The sequence below is a fragment of the Balaenoptera borealis genome (assembly GCF_965194805.1).
Source record: "Balaenoptera borealis genome assembly, chromosome: 6".
In the NCBI taxonomy this organism is placed as follows: domain Eukaryota; kingdom Metazoa; phylum Chordata; class Mammalia; order Artiodactyla; family Balaenopteridae; genus Balaenoptera; species Balaenoptera borealis.
Genome location: NC_138863.1, coordinates 59,159,744 through 59,179,620, shown reverse-complemented (window position 1 = coordinate 59,179,620; position 19,877 = coordinate 59,159,744). Strand labels below are relative to the sequence as shown.

The 19,877-nt window shown below is 33.7% G+C and overlaps 1 protein-coding gene across 2 annotated transcripts in view; it reads right to left on the bottom strand.

The window, feature by feature from the left end:
* The window catches only part of OLA1 (Obg like ATPase 1), a 172,731-nt gene that overhangs the window by 34,599 nt on the left and 118,255 nt on the right, over positions 1 to 19,877 (bottom strand). For both annotated transcript variants that reach the window (XM_082397731.1, XM_082397730.1), the window contains 2 exons: positions 12,831 to 12,911; positions 12,425 to 12,522 (listed from right to left, as the gene is read on the bottom strand). In XM_082397731.1, the coding sequence (XP_082253857.1) occupies positions 12,425 to 12,522; positions 12,831 to 12,911 (179 nt within the window). The remainder of the gene's footprint in view (positions 1 to 12,424; positions 12,523 to 12,830; positions 12,912 to 19,877) is intronic.

The window sequence follows — 19,877 nt, the reverse complement described above, 5'->3', positions numbered from 1 at the left end:
TAAGATGTTTTATACTTTCACGAGCTTGAGAGAAAGATAGATATTTGGGTAGATATTTGCCTTGTTGTGAGGATTAAACCAAATGAGACAACATATGTAAGTGCCCCAAAGTCCGGCATATAATAGGTGTTCAACAAATGGTAGTCATTATTCTGCCCAAGACTTGGATCTATGTGTACATATACATACATACATATGAATATGCATATATAATGTTCTTTCAATTATATTGCTATGTGTTAGTAAAGCATCTGAACAGAACATTATACAAATTATCTGCATGCACTTCAGCTAATAAAAGAGATACATACACATGCACATACATGCGCAATTCCCTACTCCCAGGAAGGTCTCAAAAACACATCCAAGTAACTGAAAATGCAAGAAAACAGAACAAATCACTATGTGGTTAAAAACAAACACACAAACAAAACAACCAGGTGGTGGAAGAATGTACTTATCTTAAAAAAGAACTGATAACATGTATTTTCCATGTAAAAATATATAAACTATTTTAATTATTGACCCGACAAAGGGTTATTAAATTGGTACAGAGATAAGTCCATGATAATAAAGATACGGTTTCAGGTAAAATTTTTATATTACCTTCAGTTAGCATTCTCTAATCAGGTTATAGTGAAATTTTAGTCTCAAATTTTATAGTGCATGAACTATGCCTAAATGAAATGTACAGTGATAGGGAATGTGGCAAGTATGTGACCTATTTCTCAGGCCTTGTCTACCTTTCCAACATCACCAGTGCACCAATACTGAGACATCATGGTGCAGTAGTAAAGAACGAGAACTCTGGACATAAACTGCTCAGGTTTGAAGCTTGGCACCATTCTTGGCTAAGTTCCTCAGTCTCTCTATACTTGCTTTGCCTTCCTTAAAATACTAACAGTACTTACTACTCTATAAGGTTGGTGGGAGTCTTAAATGTAATGCATATAGTTAAGTGTTCAGTACATGTTGACTGATGCTGACTACTACTAACATAACAACAACACTTTAGGCGCGTGAATTATCCGTTGTTGTTCTATTTCATGATATTCTCTCATTTCCCTGTTCATTTACACACCAACTTCCTTACCCCAGCAGTGAAGAATTGTTCTTAACAAACTGTATGGTATGCTAGAAGAAAGAAAAAAGGAAAATTTTGCTTATCATATTAATATATAAAAACTGGTCTGTAGTTATAGCTGTTTTCTGGGGTCTATTCTGCAGTATTATTTTAGACTTGGCAATTTGATGCAATTTTTATATAGGCTTCAATGAGAACAGTTGTATTTTCTCCACCCAAATTTTCATATATGGTATTAATATGTTTAAAAATGGATGCTAAAGCAGGTACTAAAATATTCTGCTGTAACAGTATCATATAGTTAACAAAACTACAAGGCAAGAGAAAAACGGCAGCAGCAAAAAACTTATTATCCTAAGAAGAGCACATAGTTGTCATGTTGAGAATTGTTTCCTTTTATTAACTAAAACCCTAAACAATTTGGTGGAGATGATATTTCCTGAGATAAAACATAGCAGAACACAAAGTTAGTTAAAGCAATATTTTCAAAGATTTCTGAAGATTCACAAATATATCTTGCAGTGTCGTGTGGAACTGGCACAAACATTCAAGTCAAATGGGTCTGTTTCTTCTACTACTACAAGAACTTGGGCATGTTCTGAATCTCTCCAATTGTCTTATCTGTAAAATGGGCATGATAATATCTATGTTTCATAAATATCCTTAAATTTTTCATGTTTCATCTATTCTTCTATTAACATCTCACCAATTTCTAACCTCTAAAGGATGCCTGGCACACAGCAGGAACTCAATAATAAATGATGGTTTACTATGTATGTCTTTTGGTTTGGTACATGAAAAGCTAAGTCACTGTCACTTAATGGGAGGGTGGGGGCAGGACAGAGAAAAGAAAAATGGCACAATTTAAAAGGTAACAATTTTAAGTATAAATTATGTATGAAAACTACCAGTGACCTTCATGTTTCCAACATCCAGATATGCTCTTTGGGAAAAAATGAAACATCACTCAAAAAAAAAAAAGCTAAAAAACAATTACCAACAGACAGATGTTATTCGATCTTTTCCTTTTACATTTCAAAATGGACTAAACCCAAAGATGATTTCCACAGACTGTTCTTTTTAGAGAATTTCTAAGGAAAATGTTGACAATCACCTAGGAATATTGATGAGTACTCCCTTGATATTAATGACAAATACTTAAAGTACTAAAAAGGCACCTTTGTATCTGTATTAATGGAAACACAATCTTATTTATCTCTCTGCTAGCTGAACCCATTCCTAAACTAAAATGCAGATCTCTTAATTCAATTATGAAAATGCTTCATTTTAGTAAAATTCAATTCGAGGCCAAATAATAGTGTCATGAGGGCCATCTTGAGATTTGTCTGAGGATCCAGTGAAGTAACATAAGTTGAAACACTGTGAAGTTTTGATAAATGTTGGTTGTTATTATTCTTAGTAAAGTTCAATCTACTTCTTTGAGGTCATACATCAAGGGACTTTTAAAAGAAGTGATTTACAAGCAGTAGTGTGGGACAGCAAGTTGCTAGACAAGCATGAAAAAGAAAAGATAAAATTCAAAATAAATCTATATAATTGCAAATTTTACTTGAACACATTTAGGATGTTTTAATATGCTTTTTAATTGCAATGTATTTGAATAAAAATTTATTAGCTCTTTTCAAGTGCTTGTCTTCACATTTTATATTCTTTTTCGATGTTCCATCACATTTGCCTTTGCATTTGCTGTTCCCTCTCCCTGGACTAAGTTTTCCTCAGATCCTCCCTCTCTCATGGTGCACTCCCTTGCTTCTTAAAGGCCTTTCCTGACCACCCTAACTAAAATAGCACCCTCCTACCCTGCTTTATTTATTTATTTTATTCATGCATTTATTCTTTCATTCATTTGTAAAAATCAAAAATGTTTTTTGGGAATTTACTATGTACCAATAACTACCCTAAGGATCAAGTGTATCAATTCATATAACAGTCATACCAACTTGATGAGGAAGATAGTTATTATTTTTATTTTTAAAATGAGAAAGGTAAAAAAAAAAAAAAAAATGAGAAAGGTAAAATTTCCAAAAGATAGACTTTAAAAGCCAGATATAAAATTCTAGCAGCCTAATTTTCTGCCAGAATTTTATATCTGGCTTTTAAACTTCACCAGCACGTTATTCATTCAACAAATATCCTCTGGCTGCTAATTAAATGCTAATTATGCATTATGCTATATGCTAGGTTTATTTGAAAAAAAAAGATAGGGTGATAGTCTTACAGCAATAAAATTATACACGATAAAGAGGGCTGTGGCAAAGGAAATGGAAAAAAATACATTAAAATGTGAGAAATATTATGAAAAAAGTTTACCAAGAGTTAATAATTAATTTTGAAGAAAAAGAAGTATAAATCTTAAATATTAATGCTGAGATTTCAAAGATGTAGACTAGTAAAATGATGGTATCATAAAAATAGATGAGGAAATAAAAATGATCAAGTGAAATAGTGATATAAGTTAAGCCACTGAGGTAATCTATTTCTTTTTTTCTCTTGTTTTTTAAAAATTTTTATTTTATATTGGAGCATAGTTGATTAACAACGTTGTGTTAGTTTCAGATGTACAGCAAAGTGATCTCAATCATTTCCTGACATTATATTAAATATTTGTTTGTTGGTTGTCTATTATTCCATGAGACTATAACCCTTATGGGGGCAAAGGCTTTTTTTAATCAGTCTCAATGTTTATTTGCTTAGAAAAGGAAAAAGGAAGCATAGTACCTATCTCTTCAATGAGCTCACAGTCTTCATAAGAACACATAAACTTGAAATTTATATTCATACTGACAGTTTTTATGAAGTTAATTGTCTTCTTGATAATAAGCATTAAAAAGACTGAACCAGGTACCAATGTGCAGCCTCAAATTTACAGACAGGGGTGTACTCAGAGTTCCTAAGTCAGTTATTTTGAAACATATTTTTTAGCAGAATTTTAAAATTGGTAATAAAAATGGTCACAGATACAAAATATGTCTCACCCAAACTGTACTATTTTTACTACATGGCGGATTAAGTAAGCTTTTAGGGGGGTTTTATAATCAAACGTTTTTGATGGGGAAATGTTTTCTAGGTCAATTTAGAATAAGGAAATGCAGTATTTTGAGTAATGTAACTACCTTCAAATATAGATATGCCAATTCTACAAATAAGTTTTGTTTCCACTTTGTTCTCATTCTAGACAGAGCAATAGCTACTATGAGGAAGATAAGAGCATGGTAAGATCCAGAAAAGACTTATTTTCAAGGGGTAGAGATATGGGAGTAGGAATGAGAGGAGGGGGAAAGACCAGGTCTTATCTTCAAGTCAGTTCAGAAAAGTTGCTCATGAATTGTGTATCTGCCAACCTCAGGAATGCTCTGGATTGTCCCACAGTTACAAAAAATCCTACCATGACAAACCTACATATGAGGGTTGAGAAGGTACTAGACATTTGCATGGGCATCTTTTCATTGTGAATTTGCTATAATTCACTAAAATCATAAAATTCTAGCACTAGAAGGGAACCTCAGAGATGATCTCCTTTAATTCTTTACTAACCTTCACTGCCTCATTCCCAACACACATATATACATTCAGAAACAGAGAATCTGGGATACAGTGGAACTGTTTTAAAAGGCTTTAAAGAATAAACACCAATTTTTTTAAAAAAATTATGCTATCATAACAATTAAAGAATGATTTACTCTAATGGAAGCCCAGGAGTGACAATAAAATCCTCTAAGCTTCAAATGACGAAGTCACAGGGCCTAACCTGAGAGAGAGATGAGGGCAGAGTCCTATGGAAGATGGTGATATCATGGGAGTTTTATTGCTACCGCCACTGTGCAATAGAGATGGTTCTCAGTTTGTTTTTGTTTTGGATGACAACTGTTTCAAAGCATAGAATTATAGCTGTAAACATATACATGATACATTGTTCCTTTATCGATATAATGGAAAGAAAAACCAAGGGAATGTATCCCAAAGATACATTTAGAAGACTTAACAAGTCCTTTTTCTATAACTGTATTCTTTTTGAGTTATGTTAATTAAATTTTGGAAATATTGTTTATACAAGACACATTTTATGTGAACATTCTGATGAACTGTCTTCAATACATGAATGGGTATATAATTTGCCTGACATTGAAGAACTAGCTAGCAGCAAATAAGGACCACAAAACTAGCATTTCAAATTCTAAAGTAGCTGTATTCTCAATACATCAAACTTCCTGATAACATACACTACCTAATTTACAAATAGACTATATGCTCTAAGCTTCTTAGAATTCACTTTCCTTACAGAACCAATGTTATCAATGGTATCCAGCATTTTGGTCTAGCCTTCAGAAGTCTATTTAACTTATAATGTAGTTGAACTACAATAGTATCTCCAAAGGTAGTTCTAGTGACTGGGGAACACAGGAGAGACCACAGAAGACAGGGGCACAGAAAATAATACTCCTCTCCTATCCTGCATAACCAGGAGATATTAGGCAAAACATTGAAATTGCCCCAAATGGCACTTTCTCCTTTCCTTTTCTACAGCCTTCTCCCAGGAAAACACTGTTATTGAGATCACATATACTACTGTTAGACTCCATTCTTCAGCCTTCACAAGGCCCTGACCTCTCTTATCACCAACAGTCCTAAGATTTCTGGGCTTCAACAGTCGCCTCTACCTCCACCAACTACTACTCAAAACTCCCATTTTATGAGTGTAGTTCATCTCAACTCATAGTTTTAGAAACAAAATCTGACTCAACAGTCCTTAACCTCTGGGACACAGATTTTTAAGAATATTAATAGACCTTGAAGTATTCACCAAAGTGAGTCGGGTAGAGAGGAGAGAAACTCTCTGTGTACATGAATTACTCGTGATTTGAGGAACATTATATAGCTGTATGCCAAAGTTTGCCTTTCATTTCCTAGGTTATATATGTGTGTGCATGTATGGGGAATATATGTTTTAATTTCATGAGAGAATCCTAGAGAACACTTGTTTTTTGTGAAAGAGCTTTAGTCTCTTAAAGCTAGAAGAAAATTTGTAAAACTTCTCCCTATTATATGCAGTGAAATTCTTCAGCCACTTTAAAAAAGATGAAAGTCCTGACACATTTGATAAATTATATTGCTCATAAATTAGTAAGTCAACAGATGGTGCTAATGAAGATAACAACTGACTCCTAAAAGTACAGTATCACTTTCTCAAAATCAGTGAACGATCTTGCAAAGAGAAATTATTGCCTATAAACTGTATTGGGCAAAAAGGCAAATAGGCCAGGGGAAATTCCTAACATGCCTAATATGGTGGGTCAATAGCATTATATCCATATAAAAAGATGTGCTTTCTTCCATAATTATCTTTTTTAAAAAAATTTTTATTTATTTACTTATTTTTATTTTTGGCTGCATTGGGTCTTCGTTGCTGCACACGGGCTTTCTCTAATTGCGGCGAGCGGGGGATATTCTTCCTTGTGGTGCGCGGGCTTCTCATTGCAGTGGCTTCTCTTGTTGCGGAGCACGGGCTCTAGGCACATGGGCTTTAGTAGCTGCAGCACGTGGGCTCAGTAGTTGTGGCTCGTGGGCTTTAGAGCTCAGGCTCAGTAGTTGTGGCGCACAGGCTTAGTTGCTCCGCGGCATGTGGGATCTTCCTGGACCAGGGCTCGAACCTGTGTCCCCTGCATTAGCAGGCAGATTCTTAACCACTGTGCCACCAGGGGAGCCCTGTAATTATCTTTTTCAAACATGGAATCAGAGGTGTGATTTGGTTTCATTATGACTACGTGCTCTAGGGCACTAACATCTCTTGACAGGAATTATGAAATTGCTGAAAGAGTAACCAAAAACCACTTAATGAAACCAGAAAAGTACACAAGTATTATTACATGTACACACATATACAAATGCCAAAGGACATTCAAATAAAGATTCCTGAATGGCCAAAGGTCTTTTCCCTCCCACTTCTTTCAGCCTTCCATCTTTTGTAATAAAAAGACTGTCTTGCTTTAGTATATTTTTTTTCACTCTCAAGATTTTGGTCAGAGAAACTAAGAAATAGTCAACTCCACAAAATCCATTCACCAGAAATTACTGAAATCCTAATTCATAGTGCATATGGTACCGTTTCAAAGCTTTACCATAACACAAATTAAAAAGTAAATAATCGATAATTGTCCAATAGCAAAAACAAGAAACTATAAAACAGAGAAGGGGTCTTAAGAAAATTTTTTCTTTTTGAATTCATTTACAACTTACTTCAGTAAAATTAAGAATATTTTGTATAGGATTTACCAATTTAATCAATCTCATACTAAAAAAAAGAATCGCTCAGTTTAGGCTTCCAGAATATCCTTAACCTGTTCTATCATCCTTTTATATCTGGCAAAGAAGCAAATAAACACTAGTCCTCATAAAGCAATCTCCACTAAAAGTTACAAATTATAGCTATTAAAATTTAATTCAGCTAAAAAACTCCTCACATGTTAAAACAAACTTACCAACATTACGTTGTGATTTCAAGAAGGTAGGAACACACTTACAATAAAAAAATGTTTTCTCACAGCCTTCATAATGTTAGGTACTTCAAGATGAAGCTCACACAACATTCCCCCCAAATCATATGAACCACAAGTGATTTTTTAAAAAAACAGAAATTATAATCCCAAAGAAACACTGCATGGATATTTCAGGGCTTTTACTTTGCCAGATTAGTGGACGATAAAGTGAAACATTTAAAAAAACCTTATACATGTGAATCTTGCTTTATATACTAGTGTATGTTCCTGAAAACTTTATATGAATTGAACCTAATTTCAAATCTACTTGAGAAGCTTTCTGAACTAAAATGAATAATTTATTTAAGAATAATTAATCATTCCCATTTTATTTGTTTCGAGTAAATCGAATGTATAACAACGTGATTTTTTTCAAAGCAGCATTATCTGTGTTAAATTTCTAGCTTCAATGAATAATCTTGTCAGAAATTGATGACTTCTTATAGTAGTTTTACAGAATACATCATGGCATTCCTGAAAGGCCAAGAAAATGCTGTGGGAAGAAGGTTATATTAACCTTCTACAAATATAATTGTGAAGTGGACTTTTCCTCACGTTGAGTTAAGTGTATAGCCTGAAAATAATGGAAATCAGTGAATGATGGAAATCGGTGAAATCACCTATAATAGTGAATACTCCTCCTATTGATAAGACGTAATGGAAATGTGCTACTACATAACATGTGTTGTGGAGAACAATGTCCAAGGATGAGTTAGGTAGAACAATTTCTGTCAGACCTCCGACTGTAAACAGGAAAATAAAACCTAAGGCTCACAGTATGGCAGATCATTCAACATTACCTCTGTGGAGGGCTGCCAATCAACTAAATACTTCTACTCCTATAGGAATAGCAATAATTATTGTAGATGTGTAAAGTATGCTTATGTGACAACATCTATACTTATTGTGAATATATCATGAGCTTGCACAAGAAAGCCTAAGAACCAATCGATATTATAGCTCAAGCTATCCCTATATACCTGAAAGGTACTTTTTTCCTGGATAGTATGTAACATATATAAATATAGTTTTATATTTACACATACATTAAAAATTATATGCAAAAAATGTTCACACTTCCCTCTTTGTAAATAGTTGCTGAGATACAGTATCTGTAATTCTTATATACAGTTCAAGATATCAAGAATATATTGGGCTTATTCCATGATTTTCCCCCTAGCCAGGTACACAATGTACAGTATCACCAAACTACATTTAGTTGTTATGTACAAATTATGTGGAAAACTAACAAAAACAGAAAAGTTGGGGTAGGGGAGACAGAATCATAGTAAAATATGAATTAATAAAACATTTTTCTATTTAAAATTCATTTAGTGAACCTGACACATTACCCTTGATTACACAACAGCTTAAAAGACTTTGCAACTACTTGTCTACCTATCTTGAATCAATTTCAACACTCAGATTAATTGACTCTTATATAATATTAGTCAGAGAATAATGTTCAGTGACCACAAGCCCACCACGGCATATGCAAATACACGTTTTACACACACACACACACACACACACACACACGCATACAAGAAGTCTGAATGTCTTAAATTTTAGTTATACTTTTCAGTTGAATATGAATATGTAGTATAATAAACAACAAAATAAAATTATCCTTTATCAACAGTTTTAAGAAGGATGGGGACAAGAGAACACAAAAAAGAAACATAATTGGAAGCTATGTAGGTGTACAAAATTAGTCTGTTCTACCAATTTCACAATTGGATAGCATATACTACTAACAGAGCAGCAAAGGTGCAAAGATTGAAATTTACACCCCTAATTAAGCAACGGTTTGGCAGGTCTAATGTCCTATACCTGCTTGACTCCATGACTCACTAGGCGATCTCAAACGAAAATTAATACTGCATGTAACAGGATCTTAGTTATAAGTAACTGATCATGTTTAAAATATGAAATCCTCAAGTGTTCAAAAATCATTGACATCTGCCAGAGACGACGACGACGATGACAACACAACAACAACTTCTGCATAGTTTTATTCATTCAAAGAACAGCAATATATAATAATAAAAAAATTTTCTGTGGATTCCCCTTACAACATCTTGATTACTGCCATCTAATCACAACACAACTGTAACTAACCCGGCTGCCATGTTATTAGCTTCTCTTCAGGGGCTAGGTCTTAATCATAAATCAATGAAATGACTAATTCAACACTGTTAAAACCAGTGAGTAGATGCTTGGAGCCATTCCGGTTTTTACATCTTTCAAAAAGGTCAATACACCTACTCAGTAACACAATAGACTTGTCTTTCAAAATGCTTCCTTATTTTCTAGGACTTAAAAATTAACATGTTACCATTTAAATTTAACGTGAACTTTAACTAGTAATTAAAACGTTCATTACTTCTGAAATGGTGACCCCCTAAAATATAGTTTGTCTTCCTCTTGTGGCCAGAATCACAAACTCCTCCTCCTCTTTCCTGACCATTTAAAATAGCTTTCTAGATCTAAAAGACCCATGAAAATATTTATTACTACTTCCTGCATCAGTCTTAATTTGCTACAGTAACATTACATAATAACCTTAAAAAACAAAACCTTTTTCTTTTGCTAAAGGAGCAACTAATGCAAATGGAGCTGAGATATAAACATTACCAAAAAACAAGATGCTAACACAAATTTAAAGGATTTAGTAATTAAAATATATTTTAACTATTTACATCTGCTTGCAATGTTATAAGTGATGAAAACCTAGTGTTCATATCCTTCATAATAAAAATTTATTCTGCACTTTAATACAAAGGCTATGTTGCATAAACAGATTTAAAGCTGTAGCAGAGTGGCTGAATGAAAGGAGAATGGCAATCTTTCTGGCTCCAGTAGATGCCATTCCCTATCACACAATGTTTCCCACTCATAAATACATGACAAATACTTCCTCAATCATTTTTTACGAGCAGGGATGCACAGGGGGTAGTCAATGGCTAGCTTGAGGGAAAATAGGAACAGCAGGCGGCAGAAACTGTACAGAAAATGGCTATGTGGTAAATTCTCTTCTGGAACATCACTCAGTTACCCAGTCTTTGATCTTTCAGCTACAATTACACTAACTTCCACAAGATCTGACTCCCCCCACCCTCACCAAACATACACACTACCCCAAACCAGATCATCAGTCATACATAAAATCTAAAATTTGGTTTTATAAATAGGATCATCCATACCTCTACATTTTTATAAATTAAAATTTGCTATTTAGACAAGAGTTTACTTCCAATTGGCTATAACCATATCATCATCACAACTGGTCTCACAAAAAACATGGGGTGTCTGGCGACAGCTAAATCACAGACTGGCGCCTCCCAAGCAGTCTGTCTGCCATTAGGGTCTGGGAAATGGTATTTACTGTACAATTTACTGTACAATTAGAGCCAGGGAGTTCTACCTGTAATCATCCAAATACAGGTGTGAGAAGCTCCTTTGGGCAAGGAAAGTGACTCATCCCTTTTCATGTAAACTTTGATGTCTGTATTGTTTCACAGAGCCTCGGGAAACCTTACCATTCATACTACAATGAGATTTACTAACTGAAGTCAAATAATATATTTAAAATTCCTTCCCAAAGGTAATAATTTTTAACATATCAATCACAAAATTTATAAGAATTTTATATAAGAAACAAGACAGAACTGTTTATTTTAAAGTTAATTATCGATTGGAAGTCATTGACCAGTCAGAACTGAATTTTCATGTCAGGTTTATGCTTTCTAGAACATTACAAATTAAGAGGCCAAATTCAGTTTCCTATCAGGAACACAAAATGTCTTATAGTAATATCAACAGGGCATTTTTAGTTGCAGTAATTTCACAGAATTTATTCTAATGATTTATTGGAGTTAACCATCTGACATTAATTATTGTTTTGGCTTCCAGTCTATGAATGTTTATTTTTCAGTTTAAAGCTTCTCACTCTTTGATATCATATGGAAATGAGAATTTTTAATGGAAAATTGAAACCATGTGCATCTAAGTACTTAATGAAGTACAGGGGAAAACAAATGAAAATATATTTTAGGAGAATTCAAATATTTTACTTTGGATGGTTTTGGTTTGTTTGTATGACTTAACAGTATAAAATACTGAGGGTCCAGTGAGTACCATGCCAAATGTGAACATGCTCTTATGTTACATAACATATGATTTTTTGAAGTTACTAGTGAACTAAAGGAAACCTTGTACATTTTGGTTACATGTGAAAAATGACAATACATGAATGCATAGTTTTTACCTTTGTGTATTTTAAAGTATTTTGAAACAAATACCTGGTCTTTCCCTCCACCATACCGTTTTTTTTTTAATAAAAAAATGTTTTTTAAGTATTCAATCTGAATTTTAAAACTTATGCCCAGCTACAATTCCAAGTAGATATTTTAAAGTCACATATAAAATCAACAAAGCTAGACTTTCCTAGTTTAAAAAGCTTTATTGCTCTAACTACATTTATTCTCATTTTTCAAAGGAAATATTAATGTCTATTCAATAAATTTGATAATTAAATATGTATAATTCAATATTGCCTAATGTAATTCCTTTTTTTTTTTCTCTTAAGTTCTCTCAGTGTAAATCATTAGGAGACTCATCTTGGAATGTTAACACTAGGCAAAGCTCTCTCATCCATTTTAAACTTTTTAATAATAAGGAGAAAAATTTTAAATCAAACATAGCAGTAACTACATATGTATGTGTGTTTGTGTGTGTTCAGATATGATATGTCGGGGTACATCTGGGGAGAAAAAAAACTTACCATTTGTTTTTCTTTCTAATGTAGTCTTTTTCAGAAAGATTAACCAAGTAGACCATTGGTTTTGAAGTCAGAAATAAGTGTTTATTCAACACTTCAATCTAAAGTGGGAGATAGAAAAAGAGTCCTTTTTAAAAGTTGAGTAAATATTAAGTCACTGAAGAACTTGAAAGAAAACTCTATTTAAACAAGAAGCCATTTTTATAATTCTTGTTTCTAAAAAATTAGTTGTCAGAAAATATCAGGAGTAGGGGAAAAGAAAAAATAACAAGCCTGGGAATAAGAAATCATTGAGAGAAATAAAGTTTAACTAGATATAATAATAAGTGTAAAATAATGACAACTTTAATTTGTTCTCTAAGAAATCAAAGCAAAGGTAATAATAGATGGCATCATATTTATAATTTACCTCTTTGTCATTCCAATCATGACAGAAGCGAACAGGTTTCTTTTGATCTATAACCCAGGATTTGACTTTGCACATTATGTCCTATACACAATTGAGAAAAAAAGTAAATACAAGGTGAATACTAAGCATTTAGATACTAAATATTAAAATTAAAAGTTTTCAAACCCTCAATTAAAGGTTGACTATAAAAATAAAGTCAACTTTTTTATGAAAGAACTAAGTCGCACAGATAATTATTTTCAATATCTCATTAAAATACGAAATGAAACATTAATGTGGCATTAAAATTTTACCATATGAAATGTGGAATACTAGCAAAATTAGTAACAATCTTAAAAATTTCAAGACAATTAAAACATACCAAAGACTTCAAAGAGTTAATATCTCAACATTATCTAGTGATGTAATCTGCAAGATAAACATGCTGTTAGGAAATGGGGGGGAATACTGGAGAAAGATTGAATTATAATTTTTTCCTTAAAAAGAAAAACAAAATAGATGAAATTGAGCCTATTATTGATGATCTACCCTCCAAAATATTAAATCAATTGACCAAAACCCTTTTTATTCTGAATTAATTTTTTGCTGACACCTTCTCCCTGCCCACTTCTCCTGTCCCTGCTCCAACCCACCCCCCCAACCTGCCAAAGCCTCCATTACACAATGGCAAGAGCCCTGCACTGGTGACCTCCAACCAGCTGCATTCACTTTCAGAACATCTCTCTCTGCTGGAAATCTAAAGGCCTTTTAGTTAGCAAGCTAGTGTGCATTCAGAAGGAGTAACTGCAGGAAGAGCCCAATGTGCTTTGTTTCTCTGGCCTTTCTTCACAGAAAGATTAATCATCTGTGAAATGGAAACGGCAAACAGCAAGTGACACAAACTGAACCCTTCAAGCCTTTCCTCATCAGTTTTGTGGTTCTGAATCTAAAAGCTGCGTGTGGCAAGGTTCTCCTTACAGGCAGGTGTTAATAAAAGGCTCTTGGGTCTGAAAGGTCAAACTTAGCTCTTCCAGAAGAAGTGCGTTTGAGAGTCATCTGTTTTTTGTTGTTGTTGTTGTTAAAGATAACTTATGGGTATGTTTTAAATATGCATTTCTCAAAATTTATTGTAATACACAATAATTAGTAATAGATTTCTTAGATTTTCATTGATGTATTTTACTTTATCATAAATCATTAGTCTTCTATAAATATCCACTTGTTAAATTACGTCAGTATTTAGTATACCTTCCTTCCAAATCTTGCTGTTACCAACAGGAAAAATAAGGAAAAAGCCCTATATCCTTAGATCCTGATTTGAAACCCTCCAGGAAAAGGACTTCCCACAGACTTCAACAAGGAAGGGGCAAGCCGAAAACTTTTAATGAAACCTAACATGGTCTGCTTAAGAATAATCACTTTTACTCTTCTATTTCACTCATAAATGTTTAAAAGTGGCTAATGTAACACCATTTCCTACAAGGAGAAGATCAAAGTGCTATATTACAAATGCATTATGATTAAAAAAGCCCTGTGCAGCCTTGCTATTAACTGTTCTTTAAACCCTAAAAGGCTTCCCATAGATCTCACTTGGCACTGCATATACAACCTTTGACAAGTAATGTAGACCATTTTTATTCATTGCCTAAAATTGTAGGCAATTATGTGCGTCACACTGGCCACCTGCAAATTCTGAATGCCTGCTCCAGTTGTCAGTGCAAAAAACTAATGTCGGAGGGGATTAATCTAGGGGGAGAGAGTCCTCTTTAATGGCTCCAGCAGGTGAAATGGCCCAGCTGGTTACTATGATGAGAGGCCAGAACAGCTTATGTGGAGACACGCAACAAGATTATACAAAAGAAGGAGAAAACAGTGGTACCATCTTACATTTGGTTCCATTAGTTTTTTTCAATTAAAAAAATCAAAGAAAATAGACAAAGGAAAGCCAAACCAAAAATAAGGAAGGAAATTAAATCTTAATCATATAAAAAGTGTAAAATACTTCTGTTAACTATAAACATTTTCACAAAACCAAAGGGCCTCAATAAATGCTGATTGCTAGTGAAGGAATTTCAGTATTTCAGTTTCATTTTAAATTAACTAAAGCATCACTTCAGAAATAGAGATCCTATCACAAAATCTTTTTGGCATTAGTTTCTTTCCCCCTTCATACCACCATATTATATTACACATTAGGAGCACTCAAATTTTAGATAAAGAGAATTAATTCATAATTAAAGTTCTAAAGAAGTATATTCACTAAAGCCACATTCAAATCCTTTTAGAAAAATTTAAAGATTATAACCAAGTTTTTAAACAGTTGGAAGTCAAAATATTTTAAAACTTAAAATATTTTATTTTATACTCAGTACTCTCTTAATTATCCCTACAAAAGATTTAAAAGCCAAGAAAAGACACCTTAGATTATTAAGATGCCAGTTTTACTTAAGACAAATCAAAAACAGATTGCTCTCAGATAAGATTATCTTATGTAAATGATCATTATATGGTATAGCTGCAAAGTGCTGTCTTTCTTACATAAAGTAAAAATTTTTAGTTTTAGCAAAATTAAAGATGCTACGTTCCTTATCTGAAAAACTGCTGATCAAATGAAAGAAAACATTTGGACTTATCTGTATAAAATACTTAATGGATTGACTGAATTTTTCCTATGCTTGTATATATAAACACATATATTAATAATTATAGTTAGAACAATATTCCATTTAATTGAATTTGGTTAACTGAAAAAACAACCTAATACATAACTTAACTTACTTTTAACGAATTAGAATACAATAAAAGCATAAAATAGAAACATTAATGCTTGATGCATCAGAAGTTACTTTAGAATTTTGTATGTCTTTAGTAACATCATTATGCAGAAATACAGATGTAGGAGGAGGACTGTTCTGATAACTTTAACAAATTCCTCATTTTCAAAATAAATTCTGTACATGATGAAGATTATGCAAAACTTCCTGGTCATCTGAACTTTTTTGGTTATATTGCAACAACATGAGTATCTAACTTGAGGTAACCACTTTATGTTTAAATGTGGGAATAAATCCTAGATCCACCACTTACCAAGTCTATGACCTATTCATTAATAAAATGCAGATAATGATGCTATCTACCTTCTGGGGGTTGTTGTAAAGATCAAAAGAGATAATGCATATAAGGTGTTTAGCATAGTTCTTGGCACAGAGTAAGTTCTCGATAAATATGAGTTTTGTCATTGTTTTTATGATTGTTGAAAGATTAAATACCAGTGATCTACAAAATGCCAATATAGTCTCTTGAGTACTCCTTTAAAGCACACATCTTCTCCAACTGGAAAAACTGTTCATTAGTCCTTTTCTTCAAATTTCTGATGGTTACCAACAATACTGGCTCTCTTAGTGAAATCTCAATTCAGGCTTCTAGCCTTAACATTCTATAAGGACTAGCTTTTGCTGAACAACTACCTTTTAACAGCAAAAAAACTTAATCCAAACTCACCTTGAATACTTTGCTCTTCTGCCGTGACTCTTCTTATTGATGATAGCCTCACATTTAACTTTAGAAATGCTCTATGTTCTTGATATATTTTATTACTGTTGCTGTTAACAGCAGCTATAATGTATTTAGACTCAGAGAGGATGTATGATTTGCCTAAATTCCTATTGCCAGTAAGGGGCAGAGCTGAGATTCAAATTCAGGTCTAAGTGACTTGAAAATTCACGTTCTGTCCAATCACCCTGGCCTGTCTTCCTTACTGCCTTTCTAATTACTCCTGTTTGGCCTAGGCATTCCCAAGGCTGTTATTCAAAGTCCTCATTCTCATTCCAAGGTCATCAGGAAAATTCTATATTCTTTCTATGTGGCTAAAATATCTGATTGTCAATCCATGAACCACAAAAATAATATTTTCTTTGCAAACACTAACATAACCTCATTATGTTATATAACCCATATAGACTTTCTAAGACTACTTGACTTCTCTATTTTGGTATTCTCTAGTTCCCATAGCAGAAATTATTAATCCATGATCCATAAATGGATTTCAGGAGTTTCCTAATACCCTGAAATTGTATGTAAAGTTCTATGTTTATGTGCATTTGAGGGATAATGGCACATATCTTCCAAATGCTTTTAAAAAGGGTTCACGATCCAAAAATCCAAGAACCATGGTTATGAGTGACTCCATGGCAATACTCAAATGCTCCAACGACAGCCAATTTAAGTATATGTTCTAGGTTCATGGACTCCCATACTTGAGGTCCAGAGACACTGACCTAAAACCTGCTTCAGCCAGACTCTGCACTCAAAATTCATCTATCCTTATCAAAACCATGCTGATAAAAATTCTAGCCACTATAATGTTTATCTAACACAATTACAGTTAAAATCATAACAGGGTTGTTGGAAAACATTACAAATTAAATATATGATTATTCTAAAAGAATGAATTGCTTGAGAGTCAAATATGTTTAGAGAGAAAAATATGTAGCTTGCTTTACTATATACTTAAATAAATCATAAAGCTACAGTAATTGGAACAGTGTGATACTAGCACAAAAAGAGAGGTATAGATTAGAAGCAACCTAAAAACCCATAAATTGGAGATTCGTTAATAAATTATGGGACATCCATACAACAGAACAGTTTTTATCCATTAAGACAAGACATATCTGTATATATATTTGCATGGGAAAATGTTCAAAATACACTGCTAAGTAAAAAAAGCAGGTTCAAAACAATGGAAAAAAGTTAAGAATATGGATTTTGTTGTCAAACAGATTTGGGCTCAAGTCCTGGCTCTGCCACTTTCTAGCTGTGTAACTTTGGGGCAGCTACTTAACCTAAGTTTGTTTCTGTAAAATTGGGATAGTAACTCCAATTCAATACACGGTGATTGTGAGGATTAAATGAGAAAATACATGTAAAGTAACTGCCACAGTTCCAGGTACATAGTAAATATTCCATAGATATTAAGTATTATTATTTATGGCAGAATGCACAATGTGATTCCATTTGTGGTTCTGAAACTATATATAATACATATAAATAAATGTACTCATAAAATGAAACTGGATAGATGCCTTAACAAATTGGTAGCAATAGAAATCAGGAAGATTGGATTCCAGAGAGACTTTCCCTTTCTGCCTTCTTTTTAAAAAATATAATGCTGTTTTATTTATTTTTAACCAATAAATATCATCTTTAAGATAGGAAAAAAAAATAAAGATATATTCACAGGGTGAGGGGGAAAGGAGGATTTCATCTATCCTCTGCCCACCACCTGTAATCCTAAAATTTGGTGGCTAACTGGATAGGCTTGGCAGTTTATCAAGGTGACTCTGCAATAATGATAGCTTCCAAGCCTGGTACTTCTCTCTAGCCAAACCCACTACCCTAATACCTGAAGTTAACACCCAAATGAGCTGACCTATGCTGGTTGGGTGGCTTTAACACACACAGCCAACAAAGCACTCAGACCAAAAGAATGGGGGGCAAGGCCTCCAGCTCAAAATAGTCTGGTTAGAAGTCCACTAATACAGCCTCCTCCTGCTCCAACCAAATATCCCCTTTAAACATCCCAAATAGAGGCAAGTCCTATCTACACTTTCACTCATGAAACAGACCTCCACTGTATTCTAAGTTGAAATTAAATATCTGCCTGAATCAGAATATTAAGCATTTGTTTCTCTACTAGATGAATGCTGCTGTTTATGGAGAGCAGAGTAGTGATCACTGACTACCATCTTTCTACATACTTCAGTGACTAAAACTTCCAGAAAAGAGTCAGGCAACACAGAAGCAAACTGAGACACCTGGCAGCAATGCTCTGACGGCTGAGCGAGTGTGTGTGGGAGGGTGGGGGGGAAATGTCCTCTAAGAATTAAAATGATCGGTTAATTCTAGCAATAATCTGTTAGAATGTATGTTGGCAGTTGTTGGTTTTCAGTTATGTGATTCACTGAAATAAACAGTGGAAACTTAAAACAGCAATGTTCCTGGCCCATCGGCTATAAAGTGGCAACTGGAATGGACACCCATTCATTTCTGAGGTATACATCTCAGCGGAGGATTTGACCATTACTAAGAAGAAGGCAACTGTCCCTATCATTTCTGTAAATAAGTCTGAATGGATTTCACCATGTTCAAGGAAGGACAAAGGGAAGAGGAAAAGCCCACAAATCTGATTTTAATAAAAAGGCTACTGAATAAGGAGAGTCATAAAGGAAAGGGAAAATGATCACACACACACACACACACACACACACACACACACACACACCACTCTCTCAATGAATTATTTGGCATACTTGGCAGAATGCAAAAAGAGCGCCTGTGAAACAAGAGCATGAGGCCATAAACAGAGAGCAGAGTGAGGTTAGAAAAAAATGGATGAGATGTCAAGAGAGTAGATGAACTAAGACAGATTTTTAAGGAAGCCAAAATCAAAGCCGGAAAATAAAAATCCAAGTTGGAGATTCACCTGATATGGCAGAATATAATCAGTGGTTTGAAGGCTAAACTTGAAAAGGGGTTATAGTGAAGTATAACATATACTCAGTGTAACATACATAAGTGTACAGCTTGATAAAGTATCACAGAATGAACATATGCAAGTAACTACCACCTGATCAACACAAAGAATATTACCAGTAATGCAGTCACAATGTTCCACCCCTCACCAGAGATAAGCACTATCCTGGCTTTTTTACACCACAAATTAGCCCGTTATTGAAATTTATGGAAATAGATTCATAAAATACGTATTGTTGTGTCCAGCTTCTTTCGTTCAACATTGTTTGTGAAATTCATCCACGTTGTTAGATATAGTCGTAGTGTGTTCTTTCTTTGCCATGTAATATTCCACTGTAGGAATATACCTCAATTTGCCTATTCTACTACTGATATACACTGAGGTTGTTTATACTTTAAAACTATTACACATAAAGCTTCTATAAACAGTCTTGTACATGTACTTCAGTAAATTTATGTATGCATTTCTCTTGAGCATATACCTAAGACTGGAATTGCTCCAGTCTCAGGTCACACATTTACTCAAACTTCATA